The 25,355-nt window shown below is 42.4% G+C and overlaps 1 protein-coding gene across 22 annotated transcripts in view; it reads left to right on the top strand.

The window, feature by feature from the left end:
* The window catches only part of TCF4 (transcription factor 4), a 379,471-nt gene that overhangs the window by 187,724 nt on the left and 166,392 nt on the right, over positions 1-25,355 (top strand). For 20 of the 22 annotated variants that reach the window (XM_065932783.1, XM_065932770.1, XM_065932771.1 and 17 more), the window contains one exon: positions 2,026-2,090. In XM_065932783.1, coding sequence (XP_065788855.1) covers positions 2,026-2,090 — 65 coding nt within the window. Of the gene's footprint in view, positions 1-2,025; positions 2,091-3,580; positions 3,988-25,355 lie in introns of those variants that run through there. The other 2 variants (XM_065932790.1, XM_065932789.1) reach the window with 1 other exon arrangement.

Below are 25,355 nucleotides of genomic sequence, written 5' to 3'. Positions count from 1 at the left end.
TCCAGGTCTATATGCGGGAGTCAAGTTGGGAAATAATGCCAGGTGGTGAAATTCTGTAGGGGATAGCTTCAGTAACTCCTTTTAGAGAAAGAAATAGATCACCTTTCTTCCTTCCAGTATCTGGAAGTCACCAGAACAGGATGCTAGATACTCAGTTTCCTTGGAAGTCAGAGTAAATTCTACCTTATCTCTCTCTCTTTCTGTCTCTCTGTTTGCATGTCTGCCTGCCTCTCTACTCGTCTTTCTAGTTGCTATTATGTCAAAGTGAATCATGTCCTGGTTGTATTAAAGCTTTGTAGATGTGAGAGCTTAAGGAAGGACAGACATCATTTGATAACTCATAAAGATCGAGGTTTTTTTTTTCTGTTAGTAATATGTATAAAGAGAAGTTAAAGACTGTATATAGCTTCCTTCTGACACAGAAGAATAAATAGGTCTTTATGACCATTTGTATTTCTAAAACAGGCAAGTGAATCTCTTCTTCAATGTAAAATCCTCATACAATGAAAGTTATTCTCTTAGACCTCCCAGGACTGAATCTGTGAGTTGGTGTCCTGTTTCATTGGACTGAAACTGATAGGGTCATTGATTTTCTGCTTTGCGCTGAATACTTTGCCAGAAGTTGGGTGGCGGGAGTGTGTCCCCAAGTTTGAGATTGATTGGAGTCAGTGGAAAAGTTAATGCTGATGGGGAAGAGGGTTGATGTTAAGACTCAGGTTTGGCTTCCCTCAAAAATCATCTTCGATTTTATGTCTATAGTGACCCACATACAGGGTGAGCTTTTGACTGGTTTTAAGATTTCTCAAAGGCACATTCCTTGGTGGTGTCAGGAAGGCCTGCCCTCATAGCATTGTCATTGAACTCAGAGATTACAGGTGAACACTGCTGCTTATAACGTTTATGTTAACTTGAGTCAAGGGGGAAGAACTTGGGTGTTGTGAACTTCAAAGGATCCATCCAGCCTGTCAAAATACTAGTGTTGAATTTTCCATTGAAAGAATAGTAGAGTCCTGGGTAAAGAGGACAATGTACCGTGAGCTCTAGTCTCAAGGGAAGAACGCATCCTTCTGTCTTGGACGGGGTGGGGTTTGTGTTGTGGGCGGGACAAGCCCTTTTTAATGTCCTAGTGTGGACTGTTCTCTGTAACAATTCTTTATGTGTCGCTAGGTATGTTCTACTGGTTGGATCTCTTGTCAGGTGTTTTCATTGTTCTCCTGACGATTAAGGCTCAACATACTTTTTAAAAGAAACAAATGAGCTGCCTTGATTTTTACCCTTAGATATGGCTCTGTACATCTCTGTAGAGGAGTCTACAGATAAAAAATTGGAGTGTTAGAATCAGAACAAGACACTGATGTTCTGTTATCCCTCGTTCTGCTGGGTCTACTGGTGGAATCTGAAGTTGGGCTCAGAGTGGGCAATTTTTCAACAGTCCTCTTTCCCAAATGTAAATTCCATCATCATCTTGATCATGATGGTCTTTACTCCTGGGAAAGGGAGTTTAAATAAGAGAGAGAGAGAGGAAGGGAGACCCAGAATTTTGAATAGTTTCTTTGCTTTAGTCACCATCTGGAGAGTCCTGATTGATTAGCTTTGGCCTCACCATTAAGTGTCAATGTAATCAATGGGAATGGCTAGGCTAGGGTCATTACATAGATAATATGTGCCTGCTGTGTAAATAAAAATGAAATTGTTTAAATTTTGTGAGCGAGAAAGAAAGTGAAAATAAGGAATGACAATTTGTTTGTTAGAGAAAGTGGAGGCCATTGGAATGACAGTTTTTGGAAGTGTGGAGCAGTTTGGCTAAGAATAGGAATGAAGGATATTTTTTTTCCAGTTTATCATAGCCAGCGTGGGGAAGTGTTATTCTCTGCCTTGCTTGCATACACTGCCAATAGTGCCTACTTTTCGTATGTAAACATCGGGGAAGAGAAGTGGATGTCTGTTACCTGAAGGAGATTTTTTTTTTTTTTTTAAGGAAAAACGCAATTTACACTTTTTTGTTGTTGTTGTTTCTCTTGGCAGGTAAAACAGAAAGGGGCTCCTACCCATCTTATGGGAGAGAATCGAATTTACAGGGTTGCCACCAGGTAAGTGAGAATCTCTTTGGAGAAGGGTTGAGAGGATGAGCCTTGGTGAATCAGCGTGTTTTGTAAATTAGGTGATGCATTTGAGGCTGGGGCACTGAGGCACCGAAAACCTTCGGATGCCTGACTCTTTTGCAAAGTAATGAAACAGCACCGAGCGCGGCAGTCACAAACACCTCATCGTATCAGCGCTGTGTTCACTGGCTTGTTGTTATTTTTTTTCATCCATCAGCCGGTACCAGTGGCACTGTTTGCAAACCAGCGATGTCGGGGAAAGTGGTTCTATCAAAAGAGTTTATTTGCAATTAAGAACTTGAGAATTTCTTACACTGGAAATGCTCCGTGCAGCCATGTGTCAGATCCTGGTGGCTACTGCCCTAAATTATAGTTTTCATAGGGGCTGTAGGATGTTGTGTGAAAACAGGGTTGTATTGAGGGATAAAAATGTCTGTGAAAATATGATTTGTTGTCCCTTTTTGTTTCTGAATTGTTTTTGGCTGAAAGTCAAGGCCAGCAGGCTAACAGCAAAGCCGTCTCAAGGGAGGCATGCGTGAGCTAGAAAAATAAGAGTACTTTAATTAAATAATAAAATGCCAGTGTCATACAAAGGTATAGCATGTGTGTGTGTGTGTCTCTGGGCTTTGTGCATTTGCATACTTTCAACTCTCCAGAGAAAGCCCAGTTCTAAAAATACTATCCATAGCCAAAAGTGTAAGCTTTGTTTCAAGACAATTGAGTTTTTATAGATGCTTTCTTTTTAATTTCAGTATCGGTACTAATCACATGTTTCATATCTTTCTTTTTCGCCTTGAAAGATTTAACTTTCTTTTTCTAAGGGCATTGCTTTCTTACTTTGGAAAACTCTTGATAGAATTTAATGGTTCTCTTTCAGATTCAAAGCTTTCTAGCGTTACATTATTCACCCAAACAGAAATGTACATTCTTTTTGTGTTGGGAGGGGAATGCTTCTTCTCCTGAACCCTCTCACTCTCTCACCCTCCCGTTTTCTTTAATGATGGGGGAAAAAAAAATTACATTTTGCTTTTTCTTTTTTTTAAACAACCTGTTTCATGGATCCTGGAAAATGTAAGCAGACAGTTTTAGTCATTAAATAGAGCCTGCTTGAGGAGGTGGCCTTTAGGTATCCGTCATAGGTTCCGAAAGGTGGAATTCTGGTGGAGTCCTGTGTGTTTTGTTTTTTTTTTTCCTTCCTTCTGGAGAGATTTGCATTTTTAAAGTTTACTTCTTTGGCCCAGCCACCCGTTCAGTCATCCTCGGCATCTGAGAGGTTTGCTGTGATGAGGTGAACGGTGCTGGTTTAAGATCTCCCTGCTGCACACGGCAGAGTACAGTTGACGGCAGTTTGTTTGGAAAGAATTCTGCAGGAAAGAAATTTACAGCCATTCCAGCGCGACGGAAACATCTTTGGAATGTGAGTGCAAATGTGCCGGGGTAGATAGCTCGGGCAGAGAGCCTCGGAGCGGAGTCTCTGGTGTAAAGCTCTCAATTCCCGCAGAAGAGCCTGTTCCTGTGTGTCTGGTTTCTGAGGGTCAAAGCAGAGGTCGTTTGAGTTTTGGGGAGAAGAAAGTTGACAACATCCTTCCTTTTCGCAGATGGTCATGGCAGAGGTCTCTGTTTTCGCCCGGCCTCTTTTTCTGGTCAACGAGAGAATAGACTTCCTCGCCCCTGTATCCTTTCTTCCTAATAGGAATTGGCGTGATTCCTCCCAGACACAAAGATTTCCTCTGCTGAGTAAGCGCGAGGCCCCTTAACTTGTGAAAGCGTCACTCAGAGCGCGTGAGTCTGTCAGTGTGTGTGCCGGGACGCAGACCCTCCCTCGGTCTGTGGGCAGCGCTGCCCTCGGGGGCGCCTGAAGTTCGCTGTTTTGGGCAGACGCAAGGTGAGAAGCGGCAGGGGGCAGAGGGGGGCTCAGAGGTGGACAGGCTGGCGTGCGGTGGCTGAGTGCCTGGCCTGGGGAACGTCTCCTTCTGAGACGCTCGTGTCCAGGAGAAGCCTGTTGTATGTAGGAGCGTGGCTGCATCCGCTTTGCTTAACAAAGTCTTCATAGTCTGTCCGTGGAGTGTGGAGATTTCTTTCACTCTGATTTCTGCTTCCTGGGTGTGAGTCTTGCAAGGACCGACTCTCTCTGCTCAGCTTGGGCTCAGCAGTGGCCATAAACGGTGTTGATCACTTAAGGAGAAAGCAAAGAGCACAATTTTGGAAATTCCCCAATTGAGGAAATCAGGGTCGGAGAGGGAGAGGGGGGCATATTTATGAATTTCTGCTTTCGGTGAAATTTGAGAATAGAACAGACCCTAGTGTGTCTTCCGGTGAAAATGAGTTTCTCTTGAGCCGAATTGCTTTTTGAATTCCTGTTCTCCAACACCAGCTATGCAAACCCCAAAGAAAGGCAGACTCTCCGTGTCTTGGGCTTCAAGTCTAAATAGCAGATCACAGCTGAAACGGTTCCCCACTGTGTGGCAAGGTGAGTGACTCCTGGAGAGGGAGCTTGTTGTTCTCTCCTGCTTCCTACCTTAGAGAGGTGCTGGATGGAAATCCTTTAACTGATACGCCCCGAGGAGCTCCCCAAACTGCTTTGTCGTATTATAACCCTGCATCCTGTGGACTTACTGGGATAAGCACTGCTACAGATGAACATACTTATTCAGTTCCAGTAGCCTTTTGTTTGGTCATCCTGTGGGCTTAGAGAAATAACCCCTGATATAGATGAACATCCTTCTTCAGTTCTGGTAGCCTTTTGTTTTGTGCAGAGAAATAGCAGTGGTAAGCAACAGGTAGGCAAATGCTGTCTTGGAGAAATAAATCATTATTATTTTGAGATGTGTGTTGTTTCAGAATGCATCAGGTTAATATATATATGTTTATGTATGTATATGTTTATGTATATATCTGTTATGTATCTCTTGAGGGTGTACCACTGACAGTGATAGACATGGGACTTTTAAAAAGTGGGTGTTTTAGCCGAGACACAAAAGCTGGCAGGTTCTTTATTAGCGATTAAATTGTTTTCTTTAAAAATAGTAGTGGGATAATATGAATTCATGAATGCATTTTCACTGAAAATGATCAGAAATGAAGCCAGTAACTTTTTCAGCCTTTTGAAATTGTACAGAACATAAACCCATAGAAACCAAAGTGGCCAAATGGACTTTTTTTAGTTCTCATTAAATATGGCAAAACTAATTTCAATCAAATTGGGGTACGGAAATTACACCCAGGCTTAAAATGTTTTTGCCAAATTGCAACCTCATACTACTTTTTTTTTTTTTAGCTGAAAGAGAAAATGTAATTTATAATGGAAAGTCTGACAGAAACGAAATGAGAGGAAGTAAAGTTGTTGCAGGATAGTCTGATCTTCATACGATAGCCTATAGCTAGTACCTAGTGGACACCACTGCATGATGAAAGGAAAAATGTCATTTGCTTTCGGGCTGTTTTGCTGTTTTGAATAGGATGTTTGGTGATTGCAAACCTTTTTTTTTTTTTTTTTAATCTTCCTGAGATCTTGTTTTTAATGAGGTGGTGATGTCAACACAAATACTTGCTACTAAGGCAGAGGTTATCCCCTTAAATGGAAGTGGAGCATTGATTATCAGGAAGCGTTTGTCTTGTCTTTCTAGAAGATAGCCCAAGTCTAAAGTGATCATTTTATTATTAATATCTTCTGGGCAAGATTGTGTGTGTGTGTGTAAAATATAAGGAAAGGTGTGTGTGTGTGTGTGTGTGCGTGTGTGTGTGTGTAAAATATAAGGAAAGCTGGGCCCTATCTGAGACCAATTAAACTCGCATCTTCTGAGCTGGGCCTTTGCGTTTCTGACAACTCCCCAGGTGATTCTAATGTGCAGCTAACTCTGATGATTTCCTAGAATGTTCTGTAGGAATCTACTGTGTTTAAAAGATTTGTGTTCAAACTCTAGTGTAGCTGCTGACCCTAACAAAGCTTTTAGATATGTTGCCTTAATTTGGTTATTCAAGACATGGGATTGTATTGCATATGTACTTTATTTAAAAGGCAGTGAAAATGAGGGGTATTCTGAACATCAGTAAGATGCCTTGAAATCTTCATACAAAATCCCACAACTGAATATGCGAGCCTGTATCTTGTTTTCTCTAGTGAAGTCCAAGGCTCTAACCTTATCCACATTCTTTTTCTTTCTCAGCAGGTAACCAAATAGCACTATGCCGATTAAGTTATTTGATGTTTAGTTCTTAAAACCGATGGGATTTAAGAATTAGGCCTAATCTCAGATCCTTTTGTTAAGTTCCAGAAACTTTGCAGCTCTAGAAGACATGGGTCTTCTCTGTATGTGATTTAGCTTGCTCATAAAGAGTCGTTTTAGATTCACTGAAATTAAACGTATATATTACACATTTAAGAATGGATTTTCTCCTTTCAATTCTTTTTATTTTTGATACAGAAAGAATCACAGTAAAAATGAAAAGGATAGACACAGAAAAGACATGAGATCCTTTATCTCTTCTTATGAAAATGGCTTTTAGGTCCTGTGCAAGCAGAAATACATCTTGGTTTTTAACTTTACATTATGGTTAAATGTTTGGTTATAGCTGCCCTCATCTGTACCTGGTTCTCTGCACCCTTCCTAGGAACCTCTTCGATCCATGTACTGTCTTGGTGCTCAGCTTTGCCTTCATGGTGCTTTTTGAATGTGCCATTACTGATGTTTGTGGAATGGTGGTTTCCACCAGATTCTGTAAACTCCTGAAGTTAGGGGCCAGGTTGGCTCCATCCGGCCCAGTGTGAACTCTGTATCTGGCAGGGTGGGGATTGTGATGGCCTGAGGCTTATTTCCCGGCATCACTTTGGGGATCATTTTGAGAGGGTGAAGTCTGAATAGTCCTGTGTGAGGACCATATAGTGAGCAGCGTTTTCCTGCTTCGGAAAACCGGAAAATCATACCCTCTCAAAGAAGGTATGGGGCTCTTTTGGGAGCCCTTCCTTCGACCATGCTGTGCAAACTCTGGAATGACATAGAGGGTCAGATCCTGCAGTCACTTGTCACTCATTTTCTTGGACTGGGTCCTAGCCGGGTGGCCTCATCGTTCTAGGTCTGAAGGTTCCCCAGGGAGGGAATTGGAGATGTTCTGGGTTTCCAGTGGCGGTATTGTTGGAACCAAAGGTCAGATTCCAGGCCCATCCTTTTTGAACTGCCGGTGTGGACAGTGGGATAGAATATTTAAAATCCCCAGGGTGTCAGACGTCTCAGGCCCCAGGTCCGCAGGGCGACGCCCTGGCACTCTGTGCCTGCCCCTGTTTCTCGGGCTGCGTCGCCTCTGTCGGGGGCGTTGCTGTGGGCATACCCCCTCCCGACAGCCGGCCAGCGTGCACCAGAGGGGAGAATGGAGCCATTTTTCCATTGCATTGGTTAACAAATATTTGTTGGCCTTCAAGTGAAGTGGTAGGTACAAAGAAGAAGAACAAAGGGAAGCTCTTGTATACCCTACTTTCAATCCCCACCAGCAGCTTTATGGATATTAAGGGGAAGACTAAAACACCATTCATTGAATTTACAAAATTTTCTTTAATCCCGCGTAGTATAAATTTTCAAATTCTCAATGAAGTGCCACTCGAGCAGTTGTTAGTATCTGTTTGGTTTGCTTTTTGCACGTATGTATATGTGCATGTATTTTTCAGGGCACCGTTTTTAAGTGGCAGGTCTCATAAGGTTTCACCCTTAGATTTTTCATCATGTGTGTCTGAAAATGAAGAACACTCAAATAGTGTTATCACCTCTAAAGATATTAACCAGAGTTTCCTAATCTAATTTCCAATCCTGATTCAAATTTCTTTGATTGTCCCCATGAAAATATCTGTATTATCTCTTTCCCCCTCCAACCCGCCCCCAAAATTGTGTTTATGCATGATATTTTGTTTTTGTGTCTCTTTAGAATTTCTTTTAAACCAGAGCAGTTCCTGTAATTTTTTTAAAAAGTGATGTTTACCTTCAAGAGAGCAGGCTGGTGGACTTGAAAAATATGTCCCCTTCTTGAACTGTTGGGTTATTTCTTTGTGGTGCTGTTTGTTACTCTATCACTCGTCTTGCTTACAAATTGAAAATTAGGCTGAAAGGCTGGTTCAGATGGAAATTAAACATTTTGACCTGGAATATCTCGTCGATTATGTGCTTTATACTGTGTTTTATCTGGAGACATGTAATGTCAAGATGTGTTGCTGTTGGTGACACTACATTACCAACTTGGTAGAATTAGAGACCCCCAGATCTGTCCATTGTAAAGAAACCTTTCCCCCTCTGTAATTTAGCAAACAATCTTTGTGTTGATTTTTTAGCACTGGGCATAGATCCCTGTGCCTGTGTTCCCTAACAGCCTTTGACCTGATGGTTTTAGCATGTATTGAGGATATTTGCCTGAATCAGAGGGTTTTGAACTAGTGATTTAAAAAAAAAAAAAAAAACGCCATCATTCCTTCTATGCTGATAGCTGACAGTGAAAGAGATTTCTTTCATTGTTCATTTCAGTGCTGTCAGCTTCATTGTTCATACATATACAAATATAATGTTAATAATCCTTGTATTAAATATGGTTCCTTAGCTGGAGGAGACTGGCAGTATCAAAGCATCCTTCAAATTTCTTAAGATATTTTGATAAGAAAAATAGGTTTTGATTCAAGCTAATGGTCAGAAATGCTTTAATTGCAGGAGGGAAGACATAATTATAGGCTGTTTCCTTACACATAAACTCTAGTATACTTTTGCTATAATTTGGAACCTAGTGATAATCTGTGCACCCCCAGCTATTAATCTTGCCATAAGCACCAATGTTTCTCCAAAATTCTCAGATTGCTCCTCTACATTTTAGTAATTGTCCTTAAAGATCTCACCGGGTCGACCATCAGTGGCTGACCAACTGAGTCAGGTGGATTACTGTGATGCCCAGTTAAGTTGCTCTGTCAAGGATCACTGAGGTAGTGAACCCTTGCATCCATTCACAACCCAGACTTGGCAGATGAATGAAAGTCAAAATGAGTGACTTTCTAAATGTTAGTTTGGGCTCATTCTAGAGGAAGCTGACAGGACTCATATTAAGTGCCAGTATAAGTTCCCAGGGTGATTTAATAATTAATAATTAAGAAAATGATGCTCAGAGAGGTAAAGCAAGCAGACCCAAGAGTCCCCTCAGCTAAGTGTGAGAGCCAGGCTTTGGACCCTGAAATGCCTGGTTTTAAAGCTAATGCTTTTCTAAGTTGGGTTCCCTGCTGCCCGAGCTCATGGTGAGGTTTTTAGACTCAGTAATCCATCTGTATGAGAGCCCATTGGAAAACCACTTTCGGTAGAGAGTGGAGAATCTGGATCTAATATACTGCCTAGAATGGAGGGTCTTCTCAGGTGAACGGGAGCCATCATGGTGGGGAAGGCAGGAAGGAAGGCAGGGCTCCTCACGGCCCAACCTGTAAAAAAAAAGAAAAATGTACCACATGTGACTGTGCAGATAATCTATTCTGTAATGTCCTCAAAATTAGCATGTGCAATTTGATTAAAACCAGTGAAGATTTCCTCTGACAAGGCTGGGGTAGAATATGCCAATTCACATTTTAGCAACAGCATGAACACTTTCTTAAAAACGTATGGATTATCTTTGGGCCTTCCTTTCTGTGTGGCACAGGCAGAATATGGGTTGCTATTTCACAAATTTGGATTCTGCGTGGATCAAATTATTGTTCCCCTAATACAAGAACTATATAGAGTGAAATCTGGGAGCAATACCTTTTTCAGACTCTTAAATGTGACCTAGTAATTTTTTTTTTTTTTTTTGATTGTGGCATTTAACTCAGTTGTGATATATATAAAATGACAAATATGTGTTAGAAACATACACAAGTTGTATAGACAGTTCAGGACAACTAGTGCATAAAAACCATTGAAATTGCTTTGAGGTGGTTTATAAGACACCAAAACCATGAAGTCCTTCTATCCTACATGAAACTTCACCAGATTAACTTCTCTTTTCTCATGAAAAGTATTTGGGGTTTTTTAAATAACCACTAGTAATTAGGACTACAATTTATCTAACTTTCGACACATAAAAAAGAGATAGGATATCAATTAATGACTAAATCATTGACTTAATTGTTTTTAAGTAATTGGTAAAATTTGTTGTTGAAATATACCTGCCCATCCTATAGAAATCACTGTAGCCCTCTAGCTTCTTTCCATAAAAAAGACAGTAGACTCACAATTCAGCATCAGGGCAATTTTTCAATATGGAATGGCAGAACCATTTATTCCTTTGTGTGTGATATTTCTTGAAATGGTTTCATCACTAGGAGAGTTTCCTAGAAACTCTTAAAACTAAAACCCTAAGTTAAAATAGTGAGAACACTGCAAGTTACCAGCAAAACCCTATAATCTTTTTAGAAGTAATTATTTACGAAAGAACAGGTAATGAGTCTGCTGCTGTGCCTGTTGGTGGTAACTTGCTTAGAATTAAAGAGGAGAGTTGCAAACCTGTGTGTGTGTGTGTTCTCTCTGTTCCTTGTTCAGTTGCTACATTGTGTCCGGCTCTCTGCGACCCCATGGACTGTCGCCCAGCCAATCTGATGCCTGTGGAATTTGCAGGCAAGAATACTGGGGTGGGTTGCCATTTCCTTCTCTTTGTTTATGTGAGTTTCTTTACAGAGCTTTCACTCACAGATAAACACAACTGAGCTTCCTAAAGCAAGTATCTGTAATGTTAACTGTGTTATTTTTTATCTAACAGAGGTAGTTTCTTTTGCTTTAGCATTCCTAATATACAAATTTTTTTTCACAGTAAAGTTAAAATCTGGTGGGATAGCATCTTTAGACTGGCCCTTCTCTATATCTTGTTGGTTGGAATATATTATCACTTTTATATTGTTATGGTACTTAAGGAAATCTGTATAACCCTTGATTCCATTAACCTGTCTTTTTGAAAGACCTCTTTGGTAATACGGCTTTCTTTGATGCTTTAAAAAAATACCAATTATGTCTTATTTTTAACCCACCTCAAAGTCACATTTGCATGAATTTGGGATGACAATTCAATGATATGAAAGCAATTAAGGAAGAACATCCCTAAGATTTTTCAAGCAGTGACCATCCTCCAGAGCTCTAGATGTGGGGGTCTCTGTGGGTTGGGGTTTTCCCCATGCATGCGCACAAAATAATCCGAGCTCATTTGTACCATGGTAATGAACAGCAGGGCACTGAATCTTTTCAGTTTTATTGGTATTGTATACAGTAAGTTATTAAATTTCATCTCTGTAATACACCTGCAGTAAGATAACAAAACATTGCTGCACTTAAGGAACATGTGTGTGGTACAATGCCCCCCCCCAATCTTTCACTACCCCCCCAAAACAGCTGCTTACAGATTTCAAGATCCATTGTATATATTCCCTTGAGCCCACCTCTAATAATCGAGACACATCTGCCATTGCAGTATTATAGGCATATGTAGTTTTCTTGAAAACTATACCTGTAAAAAAATTAAATAACTCCTACCTCAATTTAATTGGCAAGATATGTTTTGCAAAGATCATATTGCAGACCTCTTGAGATCCTGTGAGTTCGTTTTATTCTTACATTACAAATCACTAAATATGTTATTTTTATTTCACTAAGTAGCTAACTTTTCTCATACTCTGATGATAAGTCACTTTCATTTTTTCTTAGTTTTGTTTTCCTTCTCCCCTCATCTTTACACATACACACACACGCGCGTGCGCGCGCACGCACGTGTATATGCACATATAAAAGCTACAGGAAGGAAACATCAAGCCTGGCTACCACCAACACAGGATAAATAAAGTCAAAAGGAAAGGACCCTAAAATATACCTCTAATTCTGAAGTGATTATCAAATAGAAATAAAGGTTATAAAATCAGGATAAAATTCTTAACTCATCTTATGCTTTCATAGAGAGTTTTATAAGCCTCTCTGAGATCCATTTGATTATCCTAATAGAATAGGAAATAACATGAAGAGGGAATGAGTTAGTAAGTGATACAAAGCTTATATAGGTGGATTCCGATTGGATTAAATCCCTTACCTTAGCATTAATATTTTGTTGAAGATTGCATCAGTAGTGATGCCTGTAAAATAATTTTTATTCAAACGGAAGTATTAGTAAAATATTCACTGAAATCAGCTAAGCATAACTTTCTTCTCACTTAGGGTATGTAGGGTGTCAGTATATATTGTATGGTTATATAATAGTGAATATGAATAGTTATTCATTATGAGTTAATTTTGCCACTCTTACAGCCATATAAGATTAGCTAAAAAGAAGTGTTTGTAATTTGTTTCATATTATAATGGAAAAGGCTGAAGATAAGATGCCAGCTATATAAATAGAAAATTATATACCTTTTTGAGAGAATATGAAGATGACTTGACATAATGTCATAGAAAGAATATTTTGTGTTCTTCAAAAGGACTGTATGTGAAATGGACAGAGGGAATAAGAGATGGGCCCCTGACCCAAAGTGAGTATAGACTTAGAAGATATTCTCTAGTGAGAGTTGAAAGGTGGATGTTTTTACAGGAGGAAGTCATAAATAAATGTCAGTGACAGTTGCCATAGAGAAGATAGGAAATCGGGTTGTGTTTCTGATCGCCAGTTTGGTTTAAAAATAGTTGCATGTTTCAGTGATTAATTTTCTTTTTTTGATGAGAATATTGGTTAAGACCTACAGTCATTTGGTTTCACTTGGGGCTGCCTGGATCTATGGGATTTTGCTCTGTCTGTGATCAACCAGAATATTTTCCGCCCCTCTTAGGTTTCACATTCAAAGACTAGTAGCGGTACAAGCCCGTGTCCTAGAGTGGACAAGTCGTGTCCTAGACTTATTGCTCAGAGTTAAGATCTAAAACCCTGAGAGAATCAGAATTCAAGATCTGACAAGTATTTCAACTTTTAAGTTTTTTCAGTAGAAAATTCATTATAAAATTCTAAGCAAATTTTTTGCACAAAGCTCACACATGAGTTGGAGAACACAACTTAACTCAGGCTGTACCACTTCTTTGAAGTCCCCATCAAGTGAGCTTTCTTTCTTGGATGCGGTTCACTCCTGTGGAAAGATCCATTACCAGTACCTTTGAACTGTGAAGTCTGTCTGTCACTCTGAGCCCTGCAATTCAAAACTGTCATGTGGAGAGTGACTGGTACAACATGACATTAGCGGGGGTAAGAGATTTGCTGTGGACAGTGACATGTGGCAAAGACGAATGTCAACAGCTGCTACTCCTGTGACATCGTCCCTCAAGGAGTCGGTCTGCATCTCTGCCATTTAACTGTCCCAACTCAACAGGAGACACTAATACAGACCAATTTCTCTCAGCCCGACTCCCACTTTACTACCAAGTAAGATTTGCTTGAATGTGTTTTCAGAGTGCAAACCTTGGGTGCCATTTTGTCAACGAAATGAATATTTTAACATTGACTTTTTGTATGTGAGGGAAGGGGTTACCCTTTGATTTATTTCTAGGAGAACTTCCTTTCAGTTCTCTTTTGCAGAAAACACATCCTTATCATTCAGAAAACACAGTCTTACCATTCTCGAACTTCACACTGTTTCCATTTCATAGTTATAGTTAGTCATTCAGTCGTATCCGACTCTTTGTGACCCCATGAACCCACCAGGCTCCTCTGTCCAAGAGATTTTCCAGGCAAGAATACTGGAATGGGTTCCCATTTCCTTCTCCAGGGGATCTTCCCAACCCAGGGATGGAACCCAGGACTCCTGCATTGCAGGCAGATTCTTTGCTGTTCTAGCCACTAGGGAAACCATTTCATACTTGATTACAAAGCATATTTATATTTCATTATATCCTAGGTAGCTATACTACCCCTCATGTTTCATAGTGTGACTTAGGAGCTACTCACAGATGCCAGGATTGGAGGCTCCTGTGGAATTCCATCCAAAATGTCTCCCTTAGTTACCTGGTTGCAAATAATTTTATCAGTGCTCTAGATTATTTGTCCATACAGTTCTAGAAATAGAACACAGACATCCCAGGTGAACTCTGGACAACCTCAGCCAGCAAGTGAAGCACACCAGAACATCCGACAACAGTAAGCTCCACCACACCTTCATCTGGGTGTTTAATAGATGTTTGTTATGTAATAGCACCATATCCCCTGCCCCCCAAGATCATGTTATCACTGTTCTTGGTAGAGGGTTTGAACTAAGAACAGTATAGTCACCTGATGTGAGGCTCTAACATAACGTTTTCACATTGATATTCTCACATCTGTTGAGATATATTTTTCGAGGGGCTAGAGTAAAATTTGGCAATTACTGATGAGATAATTCACCTCAGGTATTGTACTTTTGACGGTGAATTTTATTGGTTGCACTTCCTCTCAGGATTAGTCTTTCCATCTGTGTCTGTTGGCTTGGCGACTGTGACTGCTCCCCGCCACCCTCCTAGACTGCCTCCATCATCCCCACAAACCCTCAGTTCTCAGATTTGATCGATTCTGCTTCCTGTATACCGACCCCTGCATCCCAGTCACCGCTGTTGCTATGCCCACCCCTCCATTTCCCTCCATCCCCACCTCCTCCTTCTCACAAGACTGCTGGAGCCGTCGTCTCCAAAGCTCCCGAGGCGGTTACGCCCTGGCCCAGCCTCCCGCCATGCTTCAGGGAGCAGCCCTAGCATGATGCGCGGGCTCTAGAGAGCCTGGCCCCTGCCTTGGCCTTCGGCTTTGTCTTTGCCACTCGCCACTGAAACCTTGTGTTCCAGCCACGCTGAGCCACTCCGCGTTCCCTTGAGGGCTCGTCGATGGCTCTCCCTGTCTTCACGAGGACCTTTCCGTTGGCCCGGGGCCTCCTCATCTCGCCCCTCCTCCCCCTCTCCTGTGGCTGCTCGAGGCGACTCGCGCTCTCCGTCCAAGGCCCAGCTCGCACACTCTTCCCTCCAGGGCCCTCGTGTTAGACTCAGGCCAGACGAGGTGGCTCTGTCCGTGCCCAGGTAGCCTCTGAGGCACCGCGCTCTGCCAGGCTAGAGTTGTCCCGCTGTCTGCAGCCGGAGAGCACCGAGGACCGGGCCCGTCGTCCCTCCCCAGTGCCTAAGAGGGGACACTGGGTGAGTGCTCCCGAGTCAGTGGGTGGGTGCGTCAGTGGATGAGTGAACCACCCGCAGTGACGACTTAGGTGACTTGTGACGCCAGTGAGGGCAGATCTGCTTTTAATCCCCATTTTATTGATAATGAAAGGGAGACTCACAGCCTTTTTGTCACTGTGAACAGTAAGTGGCAGAAGGGGGGTTAGGGGACACAGTCCTTTGGCTCCAGACTTGTCATTTTCCTGCTGCTTCTTCACCCAGTTGTCGAAGCTTTTTGTGATAGCCATTGGGCCAGTTTCCTCATAGCTGGTCCTGGCTCTCTTCTCACTGTGACCTTACATATTGTTTAACTTACTGCACGGGACCTTGATCAGTAGGGAAGACTGCATTAAAAAAAAAATATTTTGGCCGTGCTGTACAACATATGGGATATTAGTTCCTGTGGTTCAGTCAGTAAAGAATCCGCCTGCAATGCGGGAGACCTGAGTTCGATCCCTGGGTTGGGAAGAGCCCCTCGAGGAGGGCATGGTAACCGACTCCAGTATTCTTGCCTGGAGAATCCCAGGGACAGAGGAGCCTGGCGGACTGCAGTCTGTGCGGTCGCAAAGAGTCGGACACGACTGAGCGACTAACCACAGCAGTCACTAATCAAGGCAGTTCCCTGACTGGGGATTGAACCTGTGACCGCTGCATTGGCAACGTGCAGTCCTAACCACTGGACTGCCAGGGAAATCCCAAGACTGTATTTCTAAAGATGGTATGATGGAGCCTGCAATCTATATGGTCAAGATTATTGTCTTTAGAGGGTCCAGAAAAAATATTTTGAATGTCTCCCATAAGGACTACAGGTTGCATACACCCCGTGGTGCATATTTCCCGCATCGTCTGTCACCTGTCAGCAGTCGTTCCTCTGTTCCACTGCCGAGAGGACCGTGGTCATGTTGGAAAGAACTGTGGTCTGTCTGAGACTGGGAAGGCCCTGAAGCTCAGGGGTGAATGTAATACCAGCTGTGTTTTTGTCGGTCAGGTTTCCTCTTCCTTCACTCTTCCTGGTCCCTCTTGCTTGATGGGGGCGGACGTGGGGGCGTTGGAACAGGGAAGATGGGATTGAGTTGAGCGATCATGATTGGCTTCTCTGTTTCCTGCATGGGATTCTTTTCCTCATAAACTCAATACAGGATATGAAAAAAAAATGATGATATGAGTTTTATCTCTGTGTATAATTTTGAAATGCAGAAGGATGGAATGTTAAAATAACCATATGTCACCTGATTGCCCAGTGCCGCTTAGTAGGACATGAGAAACTAAAGCTCAGAGATGTTAAGAGACTTGTCAGCTTCATATAGCAGCCCCCATTCATGTGAACCTGCACACAGCAGTTAACATTCCAGTAGTATGGGACACTGACATTTTCTTAATACTTGATGTCTTTGTAGCCTCTTTCTTCCAGAGGCCGCAGGGCTGCCCTGGACCATGATGTAATAGCCAGTCGTAGCCGGAAATACATCCTGAAGAAATTTCTAGAGGAGTGTCCCTTTGTTCAGCTACCACTGAATCGCATCATTACGGAGCCAGAGGGTGTCATTTGCTTGTAAATACTGAGTTTTTGAAATGTCACTGTAACATTGGAAAAATGTTGTCTCAGAAGGTTGCCAAAGTGACGGAGTCCCGACATTGTAAATACCAGCCAACACAAGTGCTTGTAAATGACAGGAACGAAATATACTTGACTAAATCCGTAATAATCACTGATAACACTGTTTACCCTCAGTGACCAGGAGCTGTGAACTTGGATAAAAAGCACATGTGGGCAGATATCATTCATATGTCTGAGCCTCTAGCCATTCCAGCATGTTTTGATGGAAAAGCTCCCTAAATATGTAAAAGCTCTGCAGTAACTAAGAAGCCAGTGTGTGAGACAGGGCGTCAGGCAGCCCTAATGGAACGGTAGAGAGGCTTTCCTATCTTCAGCAACCCAGGGGGCTGATAAGACGGCCGTTGTTCTGGTCAGAACCAAACCGGGAGCCCGGCCGAGCGGGACAGTCACTGCTCTTATTTTCAATGGATGTGATTCCTGGAAGGTCCATCTGCCATAAGCAAGAGCTTACGCACACAGCGTGTTCTCTCGAGAGAAAGAAGATGCGGAATGAACTTAGAGATTAAAAGCCTCAGAGCAGCACAGGCAGGATTCCAGGAAAGCCTGAACTGGAGTTGGCGCTTGAGAGGGACAGTGAGGCTGTCCAACCTCCTTGCCGTCCTGATACCTCTAGAGCCTGGGCTCGTCCTTAATAATAACTTCCTTTTGGGGAAATGACTGCCTTCTCCCCTCTTCTGCCGTAGCATAAAAATGGTGCCAGGGTATCAGAGGCTCCAGGAGGAGATGTCTAAGGTGGCAAGCCTGTGTTCCTCTGGGAGCTGGCTACTTTTGCTGTTCCGGGCACCCCCACCGGTCCCCATCTCCCCAGGGGACAGTGGAGACTGCACGGCAGGGGGCCGGACCCTCCCAGTATTTCAGCTGGCGAAAGAGCTCTAGCTGGTGAAAGAGATGGGGCGTGCGTGGTCCCAGAGGCCACGCCCATCACTGCTCTGCTGGGGACCAGGAAGAGCGGGGTTCGCCTGCATGACCCCCTTGGCTTTCGTGTGTACGCAAATACTTTTTCTTTTTCCTGACATACTCCTGGATTCCTTTTTCATAGTAAGCATCACTTTCTTAACTAAAGATACAAGGCCGAATTCAATATCAGAAATGGTGCTGATGAAAGTTGAGCAAAACTACAACATTATATATCACAAATTGACATTTGACCCAGGCGCTGCAGTGGTTCTGCTTCTTGACTATTTATGCTTATTTATGAGATGGAAAGCCTTTCTATCAGAAGGTGCCCATGTTGGTATTAGCTGGAACAGCGGTGAAGAGTTTATAAGTGATCTGAGTGTTTAAGCCTGTGGGATGTTGGTGCATTTTGGTGTCCTTGAGTTGGGTCTGTGTGGATGATAAGACAGCTTCCAAAGTGGGCAGTGAAAGGAGCCGGAGTGTCCCATGCTCCGGAGCTCCGTGACTGGCTGATACCCTGGTGACACGGTCCTTCACCCTGCCCCGGGGACCCCTGCGTGGGGGCCCAGCGTGCTTCTTCAGCTACCTGGCAGCTGGCGGGAGGCAGGGCCCGCTGGTCTGGCTGATAAACCGTAGGTGTTGGTGTGGGAGAGACGGTGGCCAGTCTCAGACTCTGTCCTGGCTCTGTTCCTGCTTGTTGGTCACGATTACAGATGGAGGTTGAATAGCTTCTCACATCTCTCGCAAAGAAAGACTGCTTTGTCTTCCAGGGATGAGGCAGTGGCCATGTGGATATTCCGCAGTGGAGCCGCCCTGCGGTGATGGAGTGATGGTTGTCTTCCAGGCTTTGACAACTGTAGGGACCCTCCAGAGCTCTCAGAGCTGGAGCAGATGTGGGAAAGCCTTGAGCTCGGACTTTTTCTCTGATTCTCAAAAGACGAAGGACACGTGTCCCCAGTATCTCCTCTTCCCACTTCTGCTTTTCACTCTTCAGTAATCTCCTAAAAATGATCTTATAAAAACCTTTGGGGTTGTATTTTTGGCCCAGCAGGTGGATTGGTCTCTTGGTTAGGGGAGCTGAAAAAGAGTCAGAATGAAAGTGGTCAGGGCAGAGAGTGACTGTGGAAGATCTCTGCCGCCTGAGCGGCCACTCCAGTAAGTTTGTATTTTGTTAAACCCGTCTTTCTCTAAGACAGACTTCTGCTGTTTCGACTTCGGTACTGCAGGTGGACAGCCACAGATTTGACGCTGTATCCGCTTTGGTTGTCTCCCCTTGTTTTTCTTCCCGATTCGCTGCTTGTAACCAGCTGTTCTTTTAGAAACCAAAGAGATGTAAAAGAGGTGGGGGAGCGGGAAAGAAAGATGGAAAGAGAGAGGGAGACTGTGAGAGGTATTGTTTCCTATTGATGGTTTAAAGTATCTGCCAGGCGCATCAGGTAGCTCCTTCATGAATTTAGCATTTATTTATGAGTTTGGAGGGACTATCTTGTTGTTTAGTGGCTCAGTCATGTCCGACTCTTTCATGGCCTCATAGACTATAGCCCGCCAGGCTCCTCTGTCCCATGAGATTTCCCAGGCAAGAATCCTGGAGTGGGTTACCATTTCCTTCTCCAGGAGAATCTTTTCAACTCAGGGGTCAAACCCACATCTCCTGCACTGGCCAGGAGTATTCTTTACCACTGAACCACCAGGGAAGGCCATCTTTGAGCTGGGAGTTCGTTCGTTAAGAAAATCAGTGGAAGCTTTGAGGAGCTCACTTTTCCGCTCTCTGGGTCCCCTGAGTCTATCCCTCCAGCGCTGGTTTCCCCAGGCATTCCACCCCTACTCCCACTTCTAATGTTTGTAAAAGCTCAGAATTGGAGCCTCCTCTCCCAGGACCTAGCCCCAAGTTGCCCCCTGGTGGCTGGAGGGGCTAACGGCAAGGTGGAGCCGGGGGAAGAGGCCACGCGGCTGTTTCATCTCTGGCCTGGCTGCCTGGGATGGTGTCTCTGTATCCATGTGGGCATGAGCCAGCTCTGAATAGGTAGGTCGGTCTCTCTGCTTTATTTTGGGTCATTCTGCTGCAGGGCCCCCTTTTCCTGTTCTTGTTCCCCACTTCCGTCTGGTCTGATTTGTGTTTCTACCCATGTCGTATTGACCAGAGCCTTTCCAGTTGTACTCGCCACACCCGAGTGGGTGAGTGAGAGGCACCCACATACGGAGGGACGAGAGCAGGACAGTTGCAGGCGGTACATGCTGTCACTTCACGGGCCGATGTGAGCAGCTCCCGGAGGGCCGGGATTTTACAGGCGCACTCAGGAGCCAAGCGCATGTCACCTCCGTGCCGCTCGTCGGCCGGCCGAGTGTGAGCGTGTCACCTCATTGACAGCTGTCTGTTGTCAGAGAGCCATTTTGTCTCCTTTTCATTTTGCAGAGACATCTGCAGAGTTCTGTAGCTTTGACGGGGCGCCCTGTCTGCCAGCCCTCAGACTCAGGAAGCAGCGTGATGGAAGGGCTCAGAAAGGCACATTAACCCGTTGGCCGTCTTGGTTTGGGCTGTTTTGGCCAAATATGTCTCTTGTTGAGGACGGTACCCCATCTAAGGGTGAGAGAAACATGAGATCCAATCTCTTGATGAACTGGGCTGGTATTGTATTCAATGTTTTGGTAGTGATTGGCCCATGGGATTTCAGTTGATCTGAGTTTATAGGATAGGGTGGAAAACTCATTATCAGAGTTAAACCCCTTGTTTCATGGTGAGGTTAGACAGGATCAGAAGCATATCTTAATCCTAGGATCACAGCAGTAGTGTCTTCTTTGAAGGTCATAGTGGGACATTTGGCCTGTGTAGCAACAGCAATGCCTGGAACATGTGTGGTTTGGGAGGAGGTGGTGTTCTTGTTCTTTTCCAGACAAACTTGACATTGCCATGTTTGGTGGAGATTCTGGAACTACCCTGAGATCATAGCCTCTCTATTTCATGGAATGTAGACTGACTGACTCTTGAGGGCATTTCCTATAAAACTTAAGAGATATCAAGCTGGACTTCTCAGATAGGGAAAGACGTTAAGTGATTGTACACAATTCAGCACAGGAGTTAGAATGCTTTATTCTTTGCCTTGCGGAAGTGTCTTCCCATGAAGCTCTTTTTTTTTAGGCTGAATCAGGCAGCATGTGGGATCTTTGTTCCATGACCAGGGACTGAACCAGTGTCCCCTGCTTTGGAAGCGTGGAGTACTAACCGCTGGACCACCAGGGAAGTCCGCCGTAAAGCTTTACTTGTTTACATCTCTCAGGACTGGTACTACATGCAGGGCTTGGTTGGGATTGAGTCACCCTGGGGATGCTTCCTACATTCGGGAATGATTTAGTGGTGTCTTAAGTTTAACAGGAGGAACATATTGCATTGCATTCATTTTAAAAAATTTATTGAGAAAGGGACAGTGTGAGGGAATATTGAATACATTGCTTTTACTCTTTTTCTTTTTTTTTTTCGCTTTACAAAGTTCCCCTCATTCATTATACGCAACATAACGAACCTTTGTCACTGAATCTGACTGAGAAGGAAGATCTCAAAAACCTTGAGAAATCTGTTTGAGACGCTCTCTGTCCCATTTGAAGGGCAGTATTAGAGAAAGGTAGACTCATTAAATTAGTTGGAGGAAATTCAGACAAGGAGACAAAAAAGATTCCTCTTTGGAGTTGTCCTTCATAAACTAAAGAAAGAAAGAAAATGAAGTAGCTCAGTCGTGTCCGACTCTTTGTGACCCCATGGACTGTAATCTACCAGTCTCCTCAGTCCATGGAATTTTCCAGGCAAGAGTACTGGAGTGGGTTGCCAAAAGGTAGGAATAATTGAGCAGAATATTTAGAATCTAGCAGCTCGCAGACTGGAGGTCGAACCACTGAGTTCTTATCCCGCCTCCAGTATGTTTTAAGGCTCAGTGTCTGCCTCTTGAAAATGAAGGCTCAGTTTAGGTGGTCTCTGAGACCCGCTTCTGGCTCCTGGTGTCTGTGACTGTCGAATAAGGAATGTGGGAGGGGAGTGCACACTGGTGGCCTTTAGACATTTCAGAAGTGTTTGACACGTTCCCCAAACAACGTGTGCAAGGCAACTCTTTGCCCTTAAAAAGAATAAGAAACACAGAAAATACTCTAAAGAGATATATTTAGCCTCCATTAACTATTTGCTTCCTAATTTCTGTTTGGTACAAATGATAAATGATTTTCCTTAAAAAAAAAAAGTTTAATGAATATGGTGCAAGTGGAGAGAGAAGGTTGCATCACACGGGACTCATGACCCACCTGCGTCGTCACGATGCTTCTTGAAGACGGTTTTGTCCAAGATGCTGGGTCAAAAAAAAAGCCTTCTGCGATAACAGTCAATTGATTCTAAAACACTTTCTCTTTTTTCACGTTTTAACACCTCCAAAATTTATGGCATACCAATTTAACTGGCAGCTCTTTTTTTTTTCTGGGTGGTAATAATGAGGTATCTTGGTACATCACTGGTACCAAGATGATGTATCTAGGTATCTTGGTAGATAATGATGTATCTTAAACACTCACAGGCATGTTTGATGAAATAACAGTTCTGAGAGAAATAAACTTTTTTTTTCTTTACCTAAAAATGGCTCAGTGGCTTCTTTACTTCATTGTTGACTAATGTTTTTCGATCACTTTGAAGAATCCAGATTGTCATAGGAAGGCAATTCATGGACAAAGCTTATTCTCCTAGGACCCTGCACTTGATGCACATTTGAGGAAGGAAAAAATGCATGCCAGTAAGTAGTTCTTGGGGCTTCCCTTGTGGCTCAGCTGGTAAAGAATCCGTCTGCAATGCGGGAGAACTGGGTTTGATCTCTGGGTTGGGATGATCCCCTGGAGAAGGGAAAGGCTACCCACTCCAGTATTCTGGCCTGGAGAATTCCATGGACTGTATAGCCCATGAAGTTGCAAAGAGTCAGACACGACTGAGCGACTTTCACTTTTCAAGTAGTTCTTGTGTAGAAGCAATATTCTAAAACTAATATAGCAACTTTAACTCATTGACCTTCATTATATTTTCCCCCAGAAATTCCTAGAATTTTCTTTCTAGAATTATTCCAGTTAAATTTAGTCAGAGATGCCAGATATCTTCTTCAAGAGAGGTTAAGGGTCTTTGTTAATTTCAGGCTGAAATTATGAGTCAAAGTTGGTCTGTAAATCCCTTAGACTTTGGTTTTCATTCATATACTTTTAGTGTTTGTTGATACTTTAGAGAGGATTTGTTCCAACTCCTCATTTCACTAATGAGTGAATGAAGGTAAATCACTTTATCCAAGGATTCCTCGGATAGAAGCTGGCTGGCCCATGCTCATTTATGGCGTTCTTGCCGCTAATATCCCCACAATGTAAGCAGAATGGGATGGACTGCAAAATGCATTCTGCACAATTTTGTTGGTGTCTTTTGAGCATTACACTTGCATTTATCCAGGCGAATATACTTGGGTTCCTTTGGTTTGTGTCTCTGGATGATGCAGTTGTTGTTCTGTGTGCTACACGTTTAAATTTACAGGTGATTTCATAAGGGACAGAAGTGAAACTTGTCATATACAACTGAATATACACCACCCTGGTTGTTGTGGTACCATCATTTCTTAGTGAACGCTGTGATGGTTTAGAGAGCTGAAGCAGAGGCTCAGAGGCTGCAAGTTTAGTGTAAAAACTGTCAAATGCAACTTATCTTATAGTGACTTACTGAGGCCTTGGCCTAGTTTTGTTTTTGCTCCAGACCTGTGTATTTTCACCTTTGAAATAACAATCTGGATTTAGTTTTCCCTAAAAAGAAAAGCAAAAATCTGTGAGGTCTTTAAATTTGAACATAATTGTAATACATTCTGCCTTAATATCATACGTATTCACAAATAGTAAGTGACATTCTTAAATAAAATAATGATTTCTAAGACCCCTCACCTTATTTACTTCAAAACTGATGGAATGAGAAAAGAATTAAATCTTAATGATTTTAGTGAATTAATGTGTGATTTAAAAAAAAATGGATATATTTTGTTTCAAATCCCTCTCAAAAAGATATCAAAAGTAATATAATGCTAACAATTTTAATTTTAAAAATTATTTCACATATTTATTTTTTCCAGTTTTAGTGATGTATAATTAACGAATAAAATCATATGTATTTAAAGTACACAGCATGATGATTTGATAAACATAGAGTTTGTGAAATATTTATCACAACTAAGTTAATTAACACAGCTGTCATCTACAGAGTTACCTTTCTGTGATGAGAATGCTTAAGATCAATTCTTAGCAAATTTCCTTTTTAAAAAGATTTTATATCAGAATTTAGTTGATTTCCAATGTTGTCATCTCAGGTGTACAACAGAGTGATTCAGTGACACATATACATGTATATACTCTTCAGAATCTTTTCCCATATAGTTTATAACAAATTTCAAGTAGAGGATACAGCATTATTAGCTGTAATCACTATGCTGGCCATTAGATTCACAGAACTGATTCATTTTACAACCGATAGTTTGTATCCTTTGATCAGCATCTTCCAATTTCACTTGTCCCCTCAGCCCATCAGCAACTATTCTATTCTTTGTTCCTATGAATTCCGTTTTTGTTTTTTAAGATTTTGTATATGAGTGATATCAATCATTGTTTGTCTTTCTTTGTCTAGCTTATTTCTCTTAGAATGATGACTTCCATATTTACCCACATTGTCACAAATGGCAGGATTTCCTTCTTTTTATGACTGAATAATACTCCATTGTAGACATATGCTACATTCTCTTTATTTGTCTGTTGATGGACACTTAATTTTTCTTGGCTATTGTAAATAATGCTGTTATGAACATGGAAGTACAAGTATCTCTTTGAGATACTAATTTTGTTTTGAATCTCTACGCAGAAGTGGCATTGCTGGGTCATGAGGTTTTTTTGTTTTTGTTTTTTTTGTAATCCTATTTTTAAATTGTTGAGAAACCTTCATTTTCCTTTCAGTAATGGCTGCACTAATTTGCATTCCCACCAACAGTGCATGAGGGTTGCCTTTTCTCCATCTTTGCCAACATTTGTCATCTCCTGTCTTCTTGATAATAGCCATCCTACCAGGTGGGAGGTGATATCTCATTGTCATTTTGATTTGCATTTATCTGGTGATGACTGGGCTTCCTAGGTGGCGCTGATGGTTAAGAACCACTTGCCAATGCAGGAGACATTAGAGGCCCAGGTTCAATCCCTGGGCCTGGAAGATCCCCTGGAGGAGGGCATGGCAATGATGCTGAGCATCTTTTCATAGGAAAATGGCTGTTCAGGTGGTCTGCCCATTTTTAAATCAGACTGGGTATTGTTTTTGTTTTTTTGCTATTGACTTGTATGAGTCAAATATACTGACTCATACATATATGAGTCAAATATACTCCATAAAGTTTCAGCTTTGTGGAGTAATAAGAGTGTTGAAATTGACCCTAAAGCTGAGTAAATGAAGTATTGCACAAATACAATACAACACTCATACAAGTCAATATATTTTGGACCCTATATATTTGGTTGACTTTTCATTTTGTTGATGCTTCCCTTTGCTGTGCAGACAATTTTTGGTTTGATGTTGTCCCACTTGCTTATTTTAGCTTTTGT

The sequence above is a fragment of the Muntiacus reevesi genome, chromosome 4, assembly GCF_963930625.1.
Source record: "Muntiacus reevesi chromosome 4, mMunRee1.1, whole genome shotgun sequence".
Lineage (NCBI taxonomy): Eukaryota > Metazoa > Chordata > Mammalia > Artiodactyla > Cervidae > Muntiacus > Muntiacus reevesi.
The sequence above is the reverse complement of the archived record's forward strand: the minus strand, read 5'-3'. Positions and strand labels throughout refer to the sequence as shown.